The sequence below is a fragment of the Siphateles boraxobius genome, unplaced genomic scaffold (assembly GCF_051911475.1).
Source record: "Siphateles boraxobius isolate OS27281-9 unplaced genomic scaffold, OSU_SipBor_1 8, whole genome shotgun sequence".
Classification (NCBI taxonomy): domain Eukaryota; kingdom Metazoa; phylum Chordata; class Actinopteri; order Cypriniformes; family Leuciscidae; genus Siphateles; species Siphateles boraxobius.
In genome coordinates, this window is record NW_027509208.1 from 10,029,672 (window position 1) to 10,050,763 (window position 21,092).

General features: G+C 37.9%; 1 protein-coding gene across 8 annotated transcripts in view; it reads left to right on the forward strand.

Annotated features, from left to right (window-relative positions):
- epha7 (eph receptor A7) overlaps positions 1 to 21,092 on the forward strand; it is an 88,431-nt gene that overhangs the window by 17,163 nt on the left and 50,176 nt on the right. For all 8 annotated transcript variants that reach the window (XM_077220265.1, XM_077220266.1, XM_077220261.1 and 5 more), the window contains exons 4-5: positions 899 to 1,054; positions 8,873 to 9,208. In XM_077220265.1, coding sequence (XP_077076380.1) covers positions 899 to 1,054; positions 8,873 to 9,208 — 492 coding nt within the window. The remainder of the gene's footprint in view (positions 1 to 898; positions 1,055 to 8,872; positions 9,209 to 21,092) is intronic.

Below are 21,092 nucleotides of genomic sequence, written 5' to 3' on the forward strand. Positions count from 1 at the left end.
TTTGGGGTGATCGGGAATATAAGGCCTCTGGTTGATGCATCATATGACTGACTAAGTGTGTGTTGTAATGACCCAGCAGGAAATGTTATTGCTCAGAGGCCGATCTTTTCATAGTTCTCACTTATTTTATGCATTGATTTGTGTCTCAAAATGTCTACTGAGCCAATTGTTGACAACATTCTTGCTATAAACAGTGTTATTTTAGTATGTTTATATACTATTATAGTATTTATTAATATATAGTATATATTCATAATTTAAATTAGCTTATTTTTACTTCACAGTTTTGTAAATTAATATTTTGTAAATTAATATTTTGTAATTAATTTAGATGTTAAAGTGTTGTCATTTTTATTTTAAAGTGTTGTTGTCTGTTTTTTTATTATTAGTTTAGTTTTATTATTATTTAAAAAAATATTTCAATAGCTTTAATTTTATTTCAGTTTTAGTTTGACTAATTTTAGTACTAAAACTTATTTTTAAGTTTAAGCTTTTTATCTAATATTTATAGTTTATTTTATTTAAGATTTTTTTCAACTGATAATATAACAACACTAGCTATAAATACTTTGAAATTCTTATTGTTAGCATATCTCATATTTAAATTTTGAGTTTAAGCACAGTGTGATACTTTGAGATGTATTCTGAAACCCTGAAGAATACATATAAGTTGAACATGGTCTGAACATCTGAGAGGCTAAAAAAAATCTTCATTAGTACTCAATTTAATCTGATTTATGTCTATGAGAAACAATTGAGATATCAATTTAGGCATATTTTGTCTTTTTTTTTTTTCTTCTCTTTCTTATGATGGTGCTAAAGGGGCAGTCTGATCCAAACACGATGATGCAAAATGTGAACACATCCTATTTCTTTCTCTTTTTCTCTCGATCACCAGCCTGCGGTCGTGGATTCTACAAGTCTTCATCTCAGGATCTTCAGTGTTCCCGTTGTCCTGCACACAGTTATAACGACAGAGAGGGCTCGTGGAGATGTGACTGCGAGGATGGCTACTACAGAGCCCTATCCGATCCCCCTTCTGTCGCCTGCACCAGTGAGTGATCTCTTTGTAAAAATCTGGTCTTCTTCCTTTTTGTTCTCTCCCTTCTTTATGTCTTTATGACTACAAACTGGCACATCTCATTCCCACTCACTAGCAGGTTATGATCAGACAAGCAATTGTCTGCTTCCTGTCAGGTGAGATCATAATTACCAGGGGCGTCAGGCACCTTTGTTTTTTGAGGGGGAACTGTGGTAGTCCTGGCTCATTTGGTGCCCGAGTGTGTGTGTGTGTGTGTGTGTGTATATATATATATAATTTATTTATTTTATATATATATCTTTTTTTTTTTCATGGATGGGGCTGAGTGGGCATGTGTTTGGATTCAGTTTGGTTTGAATAGGTATAACATTTCTGGTAATTACAGTCAGAAGTAATGTAAGCAGGTCTCAGCAGTTCTTTCCTCTCTGTCTCTTTTTTATGTTTTCCTCCCCTCCCTTCTAAAAACCACCTGTCCTCTCCTTTCTTCTCCTCGGCCATCTCTCTTTATGAATAGCACAGCGATTCCTCAGCCATTGATGACTTATTTACAGAGGCCAGACAAGGGTGAAAAGAGGCGGGGAGGGAGTTCAGGGCGAGTCAGTGTACTTGGAAATATGCTCAAGGACAGGTTCAATCAGGTAGAATCCCAGGATGTGCTCAACTTCCTGAAGACAAAGAGGTGGAGAGAGCGCATTAAAGTAAGGATTAAGGCTGAACAATTTGGTTAAATTTTGTTTTTTAAAAATTGCAATTTATTTTAACAATAGAGCAAATAGACATCTCATTCACACTGAAAAAATCACATTAAAATAAAAATGACAAACTAACGGGAGCCTTTGACGCAGAGTTAAGTTATGTGTTGCCCATGCTCTCTGCCCATAGAAATGTCTTTTAATATTGTGTTATTATTATTATTATTACTACTAAATTAAATAAACGTTTCAATTTAATATTATAATTAATATTAGTTGTAGTAGTAATAGTAACTATATTACAATTAAATTCTGTAATAATAGTGCAAAATAATATATATACACATTTTTTAAAATTGTATCATGAACTATATGATATAATCCAATTGTCAAATATGTGTAAGTGAATTTATTTTGTGTTTTATTAGTGACGCACTGAGCTTTCTAATCGCACCAGTGTGATCGTATGTGTTCAGGAGTGGAGTGGGGACAAATTAAAACGGAGGGGGCACAAATCAGATCTGAAAGGGCAATGCCCCCTTTTGCCCCCTCGCCGACCCTGATCCTGAGTCACATCCATGCTCAGTGTATGTAGTAGATGACAAAACAGAGTGCTGAATTAAATCACAGCCTTTTTTGTTTTAAGATGTGCACAAGGCCATATGGCGAGGATTTTAATTTGGTTATTTGTGCAGCTATGATGCTGCAATAGACAACAGAGAATGACAAATGAATTTGAGTAGATGAGAAAAACATATTAGACTCTAGCTGTGCTGTTGTGGAACAGGCCAAATGTGCAGCCTATCCAATGATGACAGATATGTCATGCATTAATCATTCACTACGATTTACCTTTCCCACCCTCAATCCAGCTTTGTTCTTTATTCCATTACAGTAACTCCCCCAAATTTGTCTCACCACTACCTTACAAAAGAGATGATCACACAAGAAGTGATTTAGTCTAATTGTTGCCCTTGCCCCCCAATAAGAGAACAAAGGAGAAACAGGCCTGAAATTCACCACACAATTACTCTGGTCTCCTCTGCCTTCTTTCTCTTTCCCTCCAAGTACTTCAGATCTTTTTCTACCCTGACCACAGTTTGGCTGTTGTTACTCTGTCTGGGCATAAAAACGTTTACTTTACTACAAAATGCACCCAGAATATAGGGATTAAGAGTCATCTATGGCATCCATAGTGCAAATAAATGGGAGTATGCGAGTTGGAAAATGTGGAAACAAAGGTAAATCATAATAAATATAATGATTTATGAAGATGACACAGGCCCTTAAAGGCCCTGAATAAAGAAAACATTAGATTGATCAAAATTAACATTTTATAATGTTTCAAAAGTTATATTTAAAATAAAAGCTGTACTTTGAACTTTTATATTCATCTTGAGCACCAAATCAGCATATTAGAATGACTTCTGAAGGATCATGTGACACTGAAGACTGAAGTTATGACAGCTGAATATTCAGCTTTACCATCACAGGAGTAAATTACACTTTAAAATGTTGCCTTGTCTTTTGGCTTGCTTAGTTGGGGACATTTAATATTCAATAATATTATTGATCTGCCTTACTTAAGGTGGACGTTGACGCAATTTTCTTTTAGAAACAAACTCTGTTATATTATTTTCATGTTATCACTGTGAAGCTGCTTTGATACAATCTGTATTGTAAAAAGCGCTATATAAATAAAGGTGTCTTGACTTGACTTAAAATAGAATACATTTTAAATTGTAATAATGTTATTTCTCAAATTTTGAGTTTACTGTATTTTTTTTAATCAAATGCAGCATTTTTGAGCATAAGATACAGTAACTACGTTATTGTTGAACAACAGTACCAACACCATACATAGCTAAATATGTTATACAAGTCAGATACACAAATAATTGGTGGGGGGAGGGGAGTTGTACTAAATCACTGTGAGTCACAGAGGATGTGGCTGGAGTTTGGGATAATAAGGATGTGACAAGAGGGAAAAAAATGCAAATCAAGGGGGTAAAACAAAAAACTTTTAACAAACATAAATCATGCCCCTTTTGAAGTGTTGTGCATTCAAAATACTCTTCTCACCAGACTTGTCTTAATTATCTCGGGATTAAGTCATTGTTACCATCTGAATTGTCTGGGATCAAGATTTCTTTTTATAGGGGGGAGGAATTAAAGCAGTGTGGAACTGAATGGTAATTGGGGGTGAATTTACATTCGCTGAATAAACACCCTGATGGACAGCTTTTTAAATGAGCGAGGTGTAAACCTACTGAATCTTAAGCTCTGTCAATACGCACTCAGCTCCTCAGAACACGGATTAAGAGCGGCCTTAATGAAATTCAGATTTCCAGAGTGAAAGGAATTAATATTCACTTTCAGAGAGAAAAAAGAAATGTAGCACAAAGTTGTACAGAAATATTCACTTATTTATTAATCCCAATTGCATGGCATAAATTCTCCCGGTTTACCTGTGAGGTGCCAAGATAAATAGGCAATACTTAGGCAAAAGCCTACTTCGCATTTTCTTTTTCTTTTTAGATAGAATGAAGGTAGGGAGTTCTTGACATCTTTCAGAGATGGCATCGATCATTCGACAGCTGCACATGGTGTCAGCACTAGCGAAGGTCTGGAAGGGGCGGGAGGAGGATGGTACTTTGTGACAGAGAGAAAAAAAAGGAAAAGCGAGAGCGTGAGACATTGAAAAAGCGAGAAAGAAAGTAAGAGAAATAGAAAGAGAGAGAGTGAGAGCGCATAACCTACATAGTATCTTTTCAGCTCCCTTCAACTCCCTGGAATCATCACCTCCGTTCATTGACGTGTCCCCCTGAGGGTGAGACTTTCCTTTTTTCCCACAGTTGCTAAGGCACAGATGTACAGTAGTAAACCAGCCTATCTCGCGCACCTCTCTGGCTCCGGCCCTCTATCTATAATTGCCATATAGTACAAGTGAGGTCAAGGTTCAGGTACCATGTTTGTAGTTTAAGGATTAGTGGCTGGACTGTTTAAACACGGTTCACAAGTAGCGAGCTCATTATTGTTGTGAGTCTTAAAGGGATAATCACCCAAAAATGAAAATTCTCCTTTACTCACCCTCATGCCATGCCAAAACTCTATGACTTACTTTCTTCTGTGGCAAAGAAATTAATACTTTTATTCTGTAAGGAAGAATTAAATTGATCAGAAGTGCAAAGTTTTACATTGTTACAAAAAAAAAGATATACATTTTTTTTGTTCTTTTAAACTTTCTATTAATCATAGAATCCACTAAAAAATGAAGCAGCACAACTATTTTCAGCATTGATGATAATAATAGGAAATGTTTCTTGAGCATCAAATCAGCATTTAATAATGATTTCTGAAGGATCATGTGACACTGAAGACTGGAGTAATGATGCTGACAGTTCAGCTTTACATCACAGGAATAAATTACATTTTATAATATATTCCAATAGAAAACAGATATTTTAAATTGAAATAATGTTTTACAATATTACAGTTTTCTGTATTTTTGATCAAATAAATTCATTCTTGGTGAGCATTATTGACGTCTTTCAAAGCATTACATATGTTGTAATGTTAGCTTTTATTTTAGCTATTGTGTGACAAGCGTGCCAAAATTAAAGTCATTAGTCACTACGAAATTAACTACAAAGTCCCATTAACTTTCATCAAATTGAAAATAGGCTATTTCAAAAATTCCCCTTTTGTGTTTCACATAAAATAAAATAAAATCATACAGGATTGGAATGACTTAAGGGTAAGTAAATGGCAAGATTTTTAGCGTGAATTATCCTTTACTAGGAGGAGTAGCACTAAGACAGTCAAGAGCTGCTCAAAGTGCAGATAACAACTGGATTCCTGAGTTAAGCCCTGTACTGCTTGGCCTGAGACTTCAGGCTTCTCTCTCTCTCTCTCTCTCTCTCTCTCTCTCTCACACACACACACACACGCACGCGCGCACACACACACACACACACACACACACACACACACACACACACACACACACACACACACACACACACACACACACACACACACACACACACACACACACACACACACACACACACACACACACACGATCAGCAGGTTGACCTAATTAATGTTTTCTCACAGGAAAACTGCAATGGTAAGAATCGTGACCACATTTTTAATGATTTCAAAGATGATTTTAATATCTTTTTTTCACATGCTTTAACTCACTCTTTGGTTTAGAAGGATATTCAGCTCAATCACTTGAAAATCGCTGTTAGAAAATATGTCATGTGTAGCTCACGTAGCCAGACTTTTGACTAAAGGCTTAAATTTGGTCCACAATGCAAGTCATTCTGGTCTAGAACTGCCCACTTAAGACAAGGAAAAGCTGGCATATAAAACAATCAATCACATTTTTTGCTTTTATATTTAAGGGTGGGGTTATCTGAAATAGATTATACCACAACTATAGATCGTTGTGGGAAAAATAATTCAGATGTCACAGCCCTTGCTGTGAACGTCTGTTCAGAAAACATAGAAACATAGCAGGAATGTTTGCCGTTTTAAAAGTGCAATCTCCATCAGAGACTCTGAACAGAGTGTGGGCGGATTGAGGCTATACAATCTATAAAGTGTGGGTAAAAAAAAAAAAAAAAACTGTTTTATAAGAAGGTTGAAAAGGAAAGCAAAAAATATCGAGTGTGAAAGAGTGTGCCCGGGCTTTAAGCAAACTCCATATCCATTAAAAGAATAGTTTGGTTTGTGGTGTAGAGAATGAAGCTGTCTGTGGCAGATATTTGTCCCAGTTTCCCCCAGACTTCCTTCAGCGTCCCTGCAGAATCCGTCTCAAAGCAGACTGCAGAGGAGGTGACAGATTACATATATAGAAACACATGCACTCGTGTGTGAAAGAGCAAATGAGAACGGTAAACTCAGAGGGCATTTTGTTGTTAACCAGCAGACGATGACGCTCACAACAGTGCATTAAAATGAAAGACGACTACGGGTCTCTCCAGACACCAGATGCACGCTTGACAGGAAAGTCTTGTTTTAGTCAATTTCAGTGTTTAAAAAAAAGAAAAAAAAAAAAGAAAGAAATATATGGAATACAACTTTTATAATTGTCACATATTCCTTTTTATTCAAATGATCCCATTTATAAATTTTACTATTTTAAATGTAACAAAAAAAAAATTACATTTACATTTATGGATTTGCCATTTGCATTTGCAATATGGAAGTGTCTATTGCATTCATTAAATATTTTCTTGGATATGTCGAAAACTCACTTTAATCCATTTTCCCTCGAAGGTGCCATACCTTCATACAAAAATGCTGTTCGTTAAGTGATTCACGTTCGTTAAGCCCTCAAATTGTCAAATCAGAACAAAATCATGGATTGCTATTATATAGGCTACATGCTTTTATTTAATGTTTTAAATGATTAAATCAGTAGGTGATTCATTGCTACCTTTTCGTTCGAATAGATATGCTCAATGACAGCTTGACTTGAGCCCCTTCCTGTCTCAGCTGGCCATTTAAAGATAAACAATCCCTTGATCTCTACCACTCAAGAGCAGAATGAGAAGGCCCTGCCAAATGGAGCCATTAGTGGTATTATTCTTATTCTTACATGTAACCATAGAAATAAAATGCTAAAGCCCCAGGAGGATGAGAGTGTGTGAGTGGCTCTCCCCAAAGGGAATAGAGTAGGAGGGACATCATTAGCATCTGTAGGTGAAGTTGTGCTTCGAACTTGAGAGAGAGAGATATAGAGAAGATAGAGATGGAGAGACAGACCACATCTCTTCACCTGCCACAGGTGGCCCTTTCATCTCCTCCGTTCACTCTTTCCCCTCCTACTTTGATGAATATGGATGGATGTGTGTGCCATTAGCTTTAATGAGGAGCAAAATTTAAGTGTCATATTAACCATTCGCACAATTCTAATGCCTGCTCTTTCCCCGCATGCATATGAAACAAGTGTTTTTTTTACTAAATGTCCCCAGTTTTGCAGACGGGCGGACCTGGTGCCACACGACCCAAAGGGGGCTTTCACACTGACAGTGTTTTGTAGCTACAAAGCGACCAGACATTACTCATGTGAAAATGCAAACTTTATTTTAGTATGCCTAAGGTATACAAGGAATGCATAATAATACATATACAATATTTTCCAATACCAATAAATGAAAAAATCCTGATATTTAATTGTTTATGCTCATTTCCAAATTTTTTACATTCCATTAAGTTTACCAACCTGCTCCGCTGTCAGTCCTGCAATAGCTTTTATGAGCCTATCGTACAGCTCCCCTAGAGAATGGATTGAAAACGCCCATTTAGCTCCACACCAGTGGACACATACAGGTCACTGTTTCATTTTGAGGCGCAAAAATCGAACTTCTCCAAAACGACAAACCCATGATGCAAGACCACCACAAAGACAAGTTCTGATAAAAGAGATATTGAACAGACAGTGGTGCCGTTATGAAAACATTAGGGTGATAAAAGCAAGGGCTTGGTGGTTGGATAAAAGTAGCAAAGTATAAATCATTGCTTTATGAGACACGCCAGATTCCTTGGCACTGGCGGGGATTAGGGGATGATTGGTTGTTTTCCACTGTGGTCATCCGTCTGTGAGCTGGTTATTGTAGGCTGAGTGGAATCCTGCACTGCTGCTATTGTCGGGGTGATAACTCGCTCATGATCTGACTCTTAAATTCTGGAAGTGACTCAGACTCCCTGTCTTCCATGGCTTAGACTCCTTGTCACCCTGGCAGTCAAGAAACAAAGGGTTTTGCCAATTGTATCGCCTCTTATCACAGGAATCTCATAACTTCCTGGCTCTGTAAAGATACCAAGTAGGAGGAAGACGGTCTTATCTTTTAAGTTTTTTTACCTCAAAACGGTATCCCGTTGTTCTCCATTTTATTGTTTTTCCATCACATCCCTGGTCTACATCGACCTTGGCAGCGCTCAAGTTCAACTCCCCAGCATTCTTGAGCATAACATCTCTATGTATCTAGGTTACAGTATAATTGCATGCCAGGATTTGCCAAGGGCACGGATTCCTCGTTTTTCCGGGGTGTTTTTTTGTTTTTTCTTGAGTAAAGAAAAATCTGGAGTCTTATGTTTATCTACGAATCTTCTCTTACTACAGGGCCACCATCAGCTCCTCAGAACCTGCTTTACAACATCAACCACACCACCGTCAGCCTGGAATGGACCCCGCCGGCTGACACGGGCGGGCGTAACGACGTGACGTACCGGATTATATGCCGCCGCTGCACCTGGGAGCCAGAAGAGTGCTTTCCTTGCGGGAGCAACGTTGGCTTCTCGCCACAGCAGAGTGGATTAACTGACACCTATGTCACCATCACCGACCTGTTGGCTCACGCGAACTACACCTTTGAGGTTGAGGCCGTGAATGGCGTTTCCGACCTCAGCCGTACCCAGCGACTGTTTGCAGCCGTCAGCATCGCAACCAGCCAAGCAGGTAAGAGGTTTGGATTTCAATGGCTATTTGACCGCAGATCTTACAGGTTCTAGAAGTATACTACCAAATCTGCATTTTAAATATGTATATTTGCAGCATGATGTGTATTTTAAGATACAAGGCGGTTCTGGTGTTTTTTTGTGTTGCTTGGGTGGACTCTCATCTCAAGCCTGTATAGTTTCTAATGCGCGCATACACGTTATTGTACTTACCGCCGTTGGGATAATTTAACAAACTACCTGCCAACCATTTTCCTGCAATTCATAATTTGTGGTTTTGTGGTGGCGATATAGCGGTGAACAGCAAAAGATGATAAATAATAGAAGTCACGCACAAGAATACCTCTCTCATTTCCCCTTTGCTTTTTATTGTCTGCCAGGAGAACCGCCACCTTTAAATATCACTTACAGTCGCCATGGTTGACATTTCCACAAGAGTCTTTGTTGAATTCCTGATAAATGATATGAGCTTTCACTTTATCCCCTGAAATTAAATGGGTGGCAAATGCTTGCATTGGTGCTGAAGTCATGGCCGCAAACATTATTAGCTCGACGAGTGGTTGCCTGTCTTTGGCTCTCCCTCTGTCTCTCTCTCTCTCACGCTCTCTCTCTCAGGAGTTGGCCATAATTTAAGAGCTGTTTCTGAGACTACACATACTAGAGAAATGCATGTTTTTAATGAACTATTTTTCATGGGTCTGCAAAACAAGATTTCTCTTTCATGCCCAAGCATCCATGAAATACAATTTGCCTTCAAATGCATAGTGGTTCTGGTCATTAATAATAGGTTAGTAGAGAGTGATAGCTTAGCACCATGCTTCAGCAACTAGCACATAGACTGCAGTGTTGTTGCACGTGTGCCCACACAAAAACACACATTCACTATTTGAGTGTCTGTTCTTTGGAAAAGAGATTCCACTACATCGGATGTGTCACCTGTGGTCACAATGGTTGACTAATCGACTAGTAATCCCATAACTGACTAGTCTGTTATTGAAGCTGACATTGTAAAATAATATATCATATTTTGTATCTATTTTTATCTATCATTAATGTTTATTTTATCTAGATTTAAAAAAAAAATCTTGTTAATGTGCATGTCTACAACATATATTATCTTCATACAAAATCTAGTTGATCTAGTTTTCTTCTCTTGCTAATATATATATATTTTTCTAGACATACAGTATGTTGAACAGGTTATCCAATATTTAGAAAATAAGGCAATAGACATGAATGTTGATTAGTTGATCTAGAATTTATCTAGATAATATCTGTAAAATATTATATTATTAAAGGGGACATATCATGCTAAATCCACTTTTTTAGCCAAAATTTTAGCATTTTGTTGTATATTTGGAGTGTTTATAAGTACAGAGAAGTTGGTATTAGTCTCTTCAGGTGCTTCGTTGATATCTTTATATTCTGTTTTGGTCATATTTTGCAACCTGTTCCGATTTTTCTATTCTCTATGACGTTTTTTGAACAATTACATCACAGTATTTGCAGCGGAACTGCCAAATAAGGACATCGACTACTGACCCAACACTTCGAGCAATCCGCCATTTTTATTTCTCGCTGCGATTTTGTAGTACAAGCTCAAGGATGCAGAAGTTACGAGAGGGTAAGTCAAAATGTTAGGTTGTTGGATGTAGTAACCCACACGCTTCATTACACCGTCTCCCAGCATCAGAACCTCTTCGAAGTGCCTGGTTGAGTTTTATTTTTCATGGAAATGTACCCACATCTGTGGGTAAAGTCATTTTTGTGCGCACGAACGAAGCACTTCAAGGATAACTACTTCAGCAACCTCCGCCAGTATAAAGAAGGATTTGCCGATAGACTTTGTCTGATTGAGCGGTCAATTCCTTCTATCTTTGGAGACGACGAACAGAGCACTTCGGTAAGCTGTAAATAACGTTTTTACGTGCAATAATAACGTGCTTTTCTTTAATTGTTTACAATATAACTTATATTTTGTTTTGTGAGTGTTAAATAGTCGTTGTAAAACATGCAGTATTGTAGTAGTGGGCATGGATGGAGAAGTTACTGTAAATACAGTAACATACCATTGCAATACATCCATAATGAAGACGTTGTTCTGCAGGTTCGTCGTCTTCATTTTTATATCGTTCCGGGTCTGGCTCTGGCTCGAACATGTAAGGCTCGATGGACAAGTCTTCCATTGCTGACATTTTGTTAATAACGTATGAATAAAAAGTTTCTGTGCCGCTAGATAATCGTATCTATGCTATCAAACTACAAAAATGGCCGAACGGGGTGGAGTTGAAACGAGTGTCACCTCTGCAACCTGGAGAGGGGGCGGGGTATGAAGTGTCTCATTTGCATTTAAAGAGACCGCACCAAAACGAGTTGCTCTCAGACGTACATCAGAAAAGGGGTAGAAAAGGGGCCTGTGGAGCTATAATAATGAGGAATTCAGACCCAAGCATTGCAGTTCCGCTTTATATAAACCACAAATGTATGATTTATATGTAAAAAGGAATGATTTAAAAGCATGATATGTCCCCTTTAAGGTTTATTTTATACATACTGTATGTTGTCTATTTTTCTCTTCATTTTCTTATCTTTATCTAGACACATTACTTAGTAAAGCACCACAACTAACAGACATTTTTGGCTGTTGCATTACGTCTCAAGACTCCTGCTTCTTCTTCCATTCTGTTTCACTTAGTTTAGCTGTTTTCGAATGCAAGAATGTGTTTTATGTAAACACGGTCTAAGAAATGCAAAAAAGTTCCTTTTAATCTAGACCAATTAGTCAAGTAGTCGTTCAGGCAACTCACAGACTGTGTAGTTTTGTACATCCCTAGTGTTTTCCCACCTGCATTCAAAACTCAAGTTCTCATTTGCATTTTTGTTGTTTTTAAGGTTTGCAAACAAAACAAGGTCAGTGACAGGATGATACGAGCAGCTCACGCATGCACGTGTTCACAGAGAGATGATGAAAGAGACACAGAGGGAGAGGCGATAATGACCGGCAGGCAGTAAAATGAGGGAGGAACAGAGGCGAGGAGGAAGGGGAGAGGGGATGATGTATGTTTCATGACAGGGATCGTGACAGAGACACTCGCTGGAGTTAGGAGCCACAAGGACACACAGACACCTTGGTAGGTAGGTAGAGAGAGAGAGAGAGAGAGAGAGAGAGAGAGAGAGAGAGAGAGAGAGAGAGAGAGAGAGAGAGAGAGAGAGAGAGAGAGAGAGAGAGAGAGAGAGAGAGAGAGAGAGAGAGAGAGAGAGAGAGAGAGAGAAGGGACAGAGAGAGAGGGAAAAGACCCTTGTCTCAAAGTGAGAGCCGTGCGTAATTATGTCTGGCATACTGACAACAGACAATTACACCAGCCACCCTGGGCAATATTTAGTCATTAGTTATTGTCAGATTGAGAAAATATATTAGTAAAGCCCTGTTTTCTGTAGTGCCAGTATTACCGGTTTCATTTTTCATGTCTTTCAAATTACCGAGTGGGCTATGGAGACTGAAAAAAACAGAATAAATCTGAGTATGAATAGATTCTAGATAGGAAAGGAGTCTCTGTCGTCAATTCTACTTGTCTTTCAATGACAGGTAGTCGTTTAGTGAGGTTGACTGGTTTTAGATGTTCTCCTTTTTTCTTTTAGTTTTTCTTTTTAGCAACCAAATTTAAATCAGCATTTTTAAAATATCTTTTTGTGCTCTGTCCAGCTGTTTTTGAACTAGCTGTTTTGTTTTTGCCCATCTTCTATAAGTTATCTCTAAGAAATGCATCTTGTTGTCAGGTGGATCTTACACCTGCCTAATTACACAGGACTGCACATCCTTGATTATAACTTTGGAGATATCTACGTCTGAATTCAAATGAAATGGTTGCTCACTCAATTACTAATAGATTTAATGATTCACCTTTGATAATTAAGCTTAAGCTCAATTTGAATACAACAGGCTCTCTGTGATGGCAAACTGATGGGACCCCTGGACAATCAGCCCCTTGTTTAGGACCAAGATGAAAAAAAATAAACCCTATCTGAGCATGCTCAATTCTCTGCTCGCCAGAGCCTTAAAGGCGCAATTTTACCCCTGGGTTACCACGGCAATGGATGGCTACCTCATAATGGGTGAGAATGGAGCTTCCTGAAACAATAAGCTGCCGGCCAGTCAGAGAGAGCAGTACACTCATTAACACTGATGACTTTATCTAGGCCTTTAGAGTAGAAAAAATGGCATTTTGGCAAGCCAAGACTTGTTAACCTGGTGGGGATACCTGCAAGAGTATAAGAAGAGAGCAATATTTAAAATTGATCTAATGTTACCTAAATTTAAATAAATTTCTTTGTTCAAGATTCATCAGTGCATATCAAAACCGTCAAAATATAATCAGCCTTCCCACCTCTGAAATTTCTTCTTATTTTTTTGATGAATATAATTAAAATATAATATATTACACTCTTTTTAAAAGTTTGGGGTCCGTACAATTTTTCTAAAGAAATGAATACTCTTCTATTCAGCAAGGACACATTAAATTGATATAAAGTTACAGTATTTGTAGTATTTTTAATTTTACAAAACATTTCTATTTCTTATAAATGTCTTTCTTTCTTAACTGTCTATTCATCACAGTTTCCAAAAAAAAGTTGCTGCAAAGTGTTTTCAACATTTTTATTAACATGCATTTTAAATGCATTAAACTAAAAAAGTTATTTTAAATTGCAATGATTTTAATGTTTTTAATCGTATTAATAATTACTGTTTATAATTACAGTATTTTGATCAAATAAATGCAGCCTTGGTGAGCGGACAGACATCTTTCAAAATAATTTTAAAAATTTTACAGACCCTGAACTTTTTAATAGTACATACATCATATCAATCATATATCAGTCATATTTCAACATATGTCAACTTCAGCTTTTTTTTTTTTTTTTTTTTTTTTAGCTTTACAGACCATACTCACCGTCTAACTGTTTTCAAGAAAGTCATACGAATTTGTAACAACATCAGGGTGAGTAAATGATGACAGCACCTTTTTGGGTGAGGGGGAATTAGACTCTCATCTGCACTAGAATAAGTCGGCGCTTCAGGCACCAAGCGTAGGAGTAGAAACTGTAAGGAGAGCAGAAAGCAAAGGTGCGGAGCCCAAACCCAGATGGCTACACATCTGATGAGGAATTCAGGAATCCTCTCTTTAATTATCCTTCCACTACTGAGTGACACAATAAGTGACAAAAAGAGAGCAAAAGAAGGGATGTGTGAGGGGCTACTCAAAGTACTCATTGTTCCTCCAAAACCTAATTACTTCCCTGCTCTCCATGAAATGGGTTTAAATAGCGATTGCTTCTGTATCGGCAGGTTCATCATCATCATTTCCCTCTTTTTCTTTCTTTTTTCCTCCATTGATGCCTCTTGCCATCCCCCCTGCAGACAATTGTGAATTCTCTCTCTCTTTAATGGCAATTCTTGTTTTCCCTCTTCCTAGAGGACTGCATGGGAAGTTTGGTGAAGAGCATTTCAATCAGCATTCTATTGTCACTTGACATCTCAGTAGAGATGCCCTCGGATGCGTCTCTCTCTTTCTCTCTCGCTCTTTCCCTCTTTCGCTCCATCTCTCTCTGTGTCTGTCTAAACAACACCCATTGTTCTTCCCAATGCTCTTGAGCGGAAATAGCTCAAAGAATAACCATTAATATTTATTCAGGAGAGTCCTTCTGAGGAGAACAGTGTGGAATCAGGCACCGAACAGCCTTTTCCACGCCGTAGAATTCAGCAACCAGATGTGAGACGCACATTTTAGATGCAAACAGCATGTGCAGTAAACAGAATCAAAGCGAGGGAGGGCAAGAAGCTGTGGAAATGGATTTTTAATGCTTAGGTTACATGTCAGAGGAGCACGATGTGCATGTTGCCCGCTGATAGCTGCCTCTGACTGCGGCCCACTCTGTCTAGGATGTTGCAAAGTTGTTTAAGTGTTTGATAGGGAAGCACATTAACCCTGTACTCCGCCACACTGCTCTTATCTTCTGCTTCCGAGAGGAAATGGCTTAAATAAGAAATTGTATTCTTTGAGGTTCATGGATTCCGTACATAGCCTAGTTTTTCCAATGCTACGAGATTCTACTTGTGCTATTTCTTCTCATCTCATTTCATCTCTCATCTCCTCATTCTCGAGGAGAATCGCTCTGCAGAATGAGCGGCATACTTTGATCTAAAGAGCCTTTGTTTTCAGCTGCGAGACAAGAAATGAGCTCTCATGTTCAGGGCAGTCTGGTCGCATTACCTGGAGCTGTTTTGTCACCCCTTTTTTTTTAAGGTGGCATGAAATGGAAATTGCGAATAACGATGCGCACAGATAAATAATAACACTGCAATATTCCATCAAATTTCATGGTGACTTCAAATGAAGCTGAGCTCAGAGGATCCTAATGCTCCTCTTTTGTTCTGCAAAATGTTTCAAGCAATGTCTAAATGTGTTGTGCCAAGCATTATAAAGTGCGAAAAAGCATTCTCATGCCCCAGACTGAAAGACAATCCTCGCGGCATTTCTCCTGTAATTAATACGGCCACTTTTTCGACATGTTATCACTACAAAATGGATCTCGTTCAATACCCCTGAGAAGAATCACACTTTGGGGAACAATAAGGCCATTGATTGATCTCTGCAAAATCCTAATCTGTGGCAGGGACGTTAAACATAATGGATTGATTGATTCCCGGGATTCCCAGTCGGCCAGTGCTAGGTGGTGTAATTTTCTAGTTAAGCGGATCCCTCAAGCCTCTTTTGTAGCATTTGTATGCCGTTTTATGTTACCTGAGAGGCCTTTCTCTCTCTCTCCCTTGCCACTCTCTCTCTTTCTGTCTTCCCTCTTTTGGTAATTCCATCTGTGGTAATTTGATAAGAGCTGGACCAGTCGCTACAATTCAACAGCTGTGGTTAAATTGCTGGTGGTCTGGCTCACACTGGCCTCGACGGCCTTACTCTGGGCACTTAACCTGTGGCATTGTGTGGAATGCCTCGCGATTCGTCCGTCACCCAATCCGTCAGCAATGAATAATTTTCATGGAAGGTGCACTTTAATTACTTTCCCATTTAAATGGCATTGCAGTGGCCTATCTAGGTCATTAATCTTAGTGAGGATCCTGTTGCAAGCCTTTTATTGCTGGCAAACGAAGCCCCCCAAATCCCCCAGAATCTTCTCTGCTTGACTGACTGCAGACTCCCAGCAGCCACTGCTCCAGTGTGTCCTTCTGAACTGGCCGTTGTGTCACGGAAGCGAGAGAGACAGACACAGAGAAAAAGAAAGAGAGATCTACACTTGTCTCTCAGCATGAGCGAGGGGATGGAGAGGAAGTTTGCCAACCACCTTAAAGGGACCTGTTGGATTGAGAGTGAGCTGGACTTTCAGTGTCCAGCAAGTGGAATCGAGCACAGTTGGCTGTTCAGAGATTTGCCAGATGAACCTTCTGAAGTACTTCTACTTTAAAATGCATCATCTTTAATTAGGGCTTTAAAGCCATTTCAATTCAATTTAAATAAATAATTGTATTATTTTTTAATTAAATTAATTATTTAGATGAATTTGATCAATTACATTTTTTTTTTAATCACATATTTTATTATTATGGCCTCAAATTACATTTTAGGGTCAGAGGAATAAATTAATTAGATATTTTAAAAATGAGGTAAATATATTTTTGTTGTACCCCTTTTATAGTTAAGTATTAAATAATTACACAGAAAATGTGTATTTTTGTATTTTTGGCATTTCCCAGCCATTTTGAGATTTTAAAGTGTATTAGGAAAATACTGTAATATGGTATATTGCTGTCAGATCTATTGCAGAAAGGAGTAACTGTTGTAATAATGATGTCAAACTCAACAGATGAAATGTCTCACTTGTATATGTATTCAGGTTCATTCCATTCTGTCTCTTATTCAACCCCTTCCACCACCCCTTGCTCTAAAAATCTTTTCTCTCTGTCAGAAGAGCGGATACCAACTCGCTCAATTATTTAGATTCCTGTGAGGCAGCAACAAAGTTTTCAGACAAAGTTCTCCTTCACCTCTTCTCTCCCCTGCTTTTGCCATCAAATGCATTGTCTTTTCTCAGCAAACGAGTATTAGATGCTTTCCAAATTACCATCAATCTTTTTCCAGCTCCAAATGCTTACCATGCATTAAAGTCGGATGCTTTAGTCTCCTTGTAATTGTCACTGCCTTCTGAACTCTCTGAGGCTTTTCACCTGAATGTCCTCAGATGTGCCGTCAGCAGAGCAACCGTTTCCATAAATTGGAACAAAAATGGAAGCGTCACATAATGCTGGTGGCCATCACTGCGGGTGCTTCTTAACTGGCAGTTCTAACTGACAGCTGTTAATTGAACATTCTGACTGGATAATTCATAGAGGCTTTGAGGAAACTGTTTCAGCTCACAATGAGTCTGAAATAGAGGTTATGAGGATATGTTAAACCCAGTCAATTGCATAAGGCCAGTGTATTAGATTTCTGCTTTTTTCAATTAGTTATTTATTATGCTTTTGGATACAACCCGACATTTCAGAGAAAATATATTATATATATTATTGGAGATGTGTCTGCCTTAAAAAAAAAGAAATATATAAATATATATATTTTTTTTTTTTATGCAGACACAGCTCCAACCTGAGACATTATTTAGCCAAACATTTCTGAAAATGTTCACACACACGCACAGTCATGCATACAAACCAATGCACCTTTGGCTCTCTGTCCTAATGTTTACATGCAACATGTGTTTCTACATGCTGTTCTGGGGTTAGAGTGTTTCATTTCCTGCTGCAGAAGGGCTGAAACAGAGGGGAGGTACTGTGGTAGTGTGCGACTGAATTGAGATATGTGTCCGAGACCAGCTGCCACAACCTACCACACTCCAGAGTGAACTAATCGCCTTAACAACTCACACTTAAAATGTGTGAGAGAGAAATCACGTGCATGTGCAGTTTTGCGTGTGTTTGGATGTGAAATACAGCTGTAAGAGCACCAAATCCTTTTACCCTGTCTGTTACCTGTGTGACAAGAACAAATCTATGTGCCAAAATGAACAGAGGACTGGCACATCTGATTTTACTTCTTCATAGCAGCCTTGTCAAGCTTGTCAAACACTCAAAGTAAAGGAATCAGACATATACACACATTATGGTGGTAAAGTAAGAAAAAGATTCTTATATTATTATGTTGTCTGTAAATCTTGATTCTACAGCATTCGGAAGAAGCTACTTTCTTTTTCTGTTTTACCATTTTTGACCACTGGCAACATTGAGTGTGCTAGTTTCACATCTCTTGAATCACTCTGTGTTTCTTTGTTCCCACGTAACAAATTAAATTTAGCTTAAATCACTTTTTTATACAAGTTTCTTTACTTATTGTGGGGATGCACCAATATTAAAAATCTGTCTTGTACCGAAATGTATTAATAATGACTGATAATTATTTTCATGTTATGGCGATTCGATACAATTCGGTCTAAATAAATGAAAAGTCAATGCTCTTTTAGATGATACATTATAATGTACAGTATGAAAATGTTCCATTTTTATGTAGTCGAGCTGTTTTTTGCTAATTGATTTAAAGCAGACTCATCATAATGTTATGAAATATCGTAACATCTCTTTTTTAGGGACTGGTCTTTTTTTTTTTTACATGGTTAAAGGCCAGAATATGATGGAAAAGTTCTCCTTTTCCTCATTATTCTATTGTTCATTGTCTCATCAACGCACCGTCTCCTGTGGAGAAGGAAACTAATTATGTCTTCATCCCTTCCTGTTCACACCTCCTCCTATTCTCTCCATTAGCCAAAGAAATTCTAATTTGTTTTAGTCTTGCTACTTTTGGCATCGGAATAAGTGCATGAGAGTAAACGTTCACTAGAATGAAAGAAACAAAAAAAAAAACATTTGTTCCACAATGGCACCGGCACAGAATTGTCAACTCTTTGACAACTTTGAGCTGTTTCCTAAGCGTAACTTGATTTTATTCATCTCTCACACCTGCTGGTTTCTGTAAGCTATATGTGACGCTAACACACACAGACACACACACACTCTGCTTCTCGGTCATATTGCTCTGGTGCCTTTTCATCAAAGCTGCAGGACGATATGAGGGCCATCTGCTCTCCAGGCATTTAATGTTTATAGTATAAAACAACAATAAAAAGATTACAGCATCCACAGACCAAGTGAGAGGGATCTATTCAGCAGACAGATGGGGAACACAGCTGGAATGGACACCATAAAAAAGGGTAACAGGAGGCAGAGAGGATTCTGGGATGTCAGATAGTGACCATCAGCTTTGAAAAACGTATTTCTGTCTTATCCAACAGCAGGTGTACTGTCATTGCAGTGGACAGGAGCGGCTTGCTGCTTTTTGTTTAGGACAAGCTTTGTGTTGCCACAATTAAAACCATCTCTGTCACATATGATATGGGCCAGAAGGCTTTTCTTTATCTTTTTGTGTCCATTTGCGTCCTTTTGGATTAGTTATCATGGGTCAGCTGAAAGGAAGGCCTGATAGCCCGGAGCCAGTGTCAGAGTGTTTTGGGCAAGTTGATGAGATTGTCACGCATCCCTCCAAAAATGTATACATTTTGTTTATTTATTTATTGCTTATATATTAAAATGTTCTACATAAATAAGCAAATTAAATAAAGAGACAAATTCATATTAATTTATTTAATGTTTTGATATAGATCATTCATTCATTCATTTCTTGTTTTTGATAAAAAAAAATTTAAACCTTTAATTTAAAAATACCAAAAACAAGCAAAATGTAAATAAATAAATGAATATGTATTTATTTATTTATTAATGCAGCGAACCTGTGAAAATACTGTCAGGGCAAGTACAATCTGAACTACGTCAGATACAAAATCCCTTATTGTTGAACTCTTGGTTTTCATGTAGTTAAATATTTAGTCTCATGCTTGAATTTGTAAATGGTACCAAACAAGGGCATTTGACATAACCATATTGTGCTAACAACCATGTGGAATGTACCTGTGCAGATTTAAGACTCAAGGGAATGCACAGTTGTTTGCTCTTTTGTTGCTTTCCTACGTTTTCTTCTGATTTATTTATAGAACTCTTCCCTTTTATACTTTCCTTTGCGGAGAGGAATGTGATTTTTCTTCCCTGACAGAACAGAGGAAAAAACAGAAATTGCGAAAATGTAGAGCATCCCCCTCCCTGCGTTAGAGAAGAGTGGGGGCCCACTTTTCACGTGCTGTTGAAACAAAACAAAACACAAACCGCCGCCTTTGTGTTGCTTTGTCTGTTTTTGCTGACCTTTCCTCTCGATAAAGAAAGAACAGGGGATTCAGTGTGGTCTAGACAGGTGTGTTTCCTCTTTCAGAAAGATCACAGACTGTAATCAGGTTAAGCCTCTTACCCCAATCATTGGTGAAATACATGAATATAAGATATATTAACTAGTTAATGAACAAATATTTTCATTAATGTTTATTTAAATATATGGTACATTATCAATTATACATTTAATTAAAGTTTTGCATACAATAATTTGACTATAATTTTTTCAAAATATTTATTTTAAATGGCACTCCAAAAACAGGACTACAATCTGGGAAGTGTCTCTCAGGCTCCCAAAATGTCATAAACATCCTCCATTCCATTGAAAATCAACAGTACGGGGAGATTATCAACCTCTCATTATTCTGATTCCATGTTTTCAAGAACCTGACAGTACATTATGACCACCCAGTCTGAATAACATTGTTAGTAATATCTGCCACATTGCCTCTTTGGGCAGGTGTGGGAACAGAGAAGGGGTATTGAAGGGCTTTTCTTACTCGTTTACACCTAAATAACAGAAGAGGTAGCTCTTGTTTAAATGAAGGAAAAA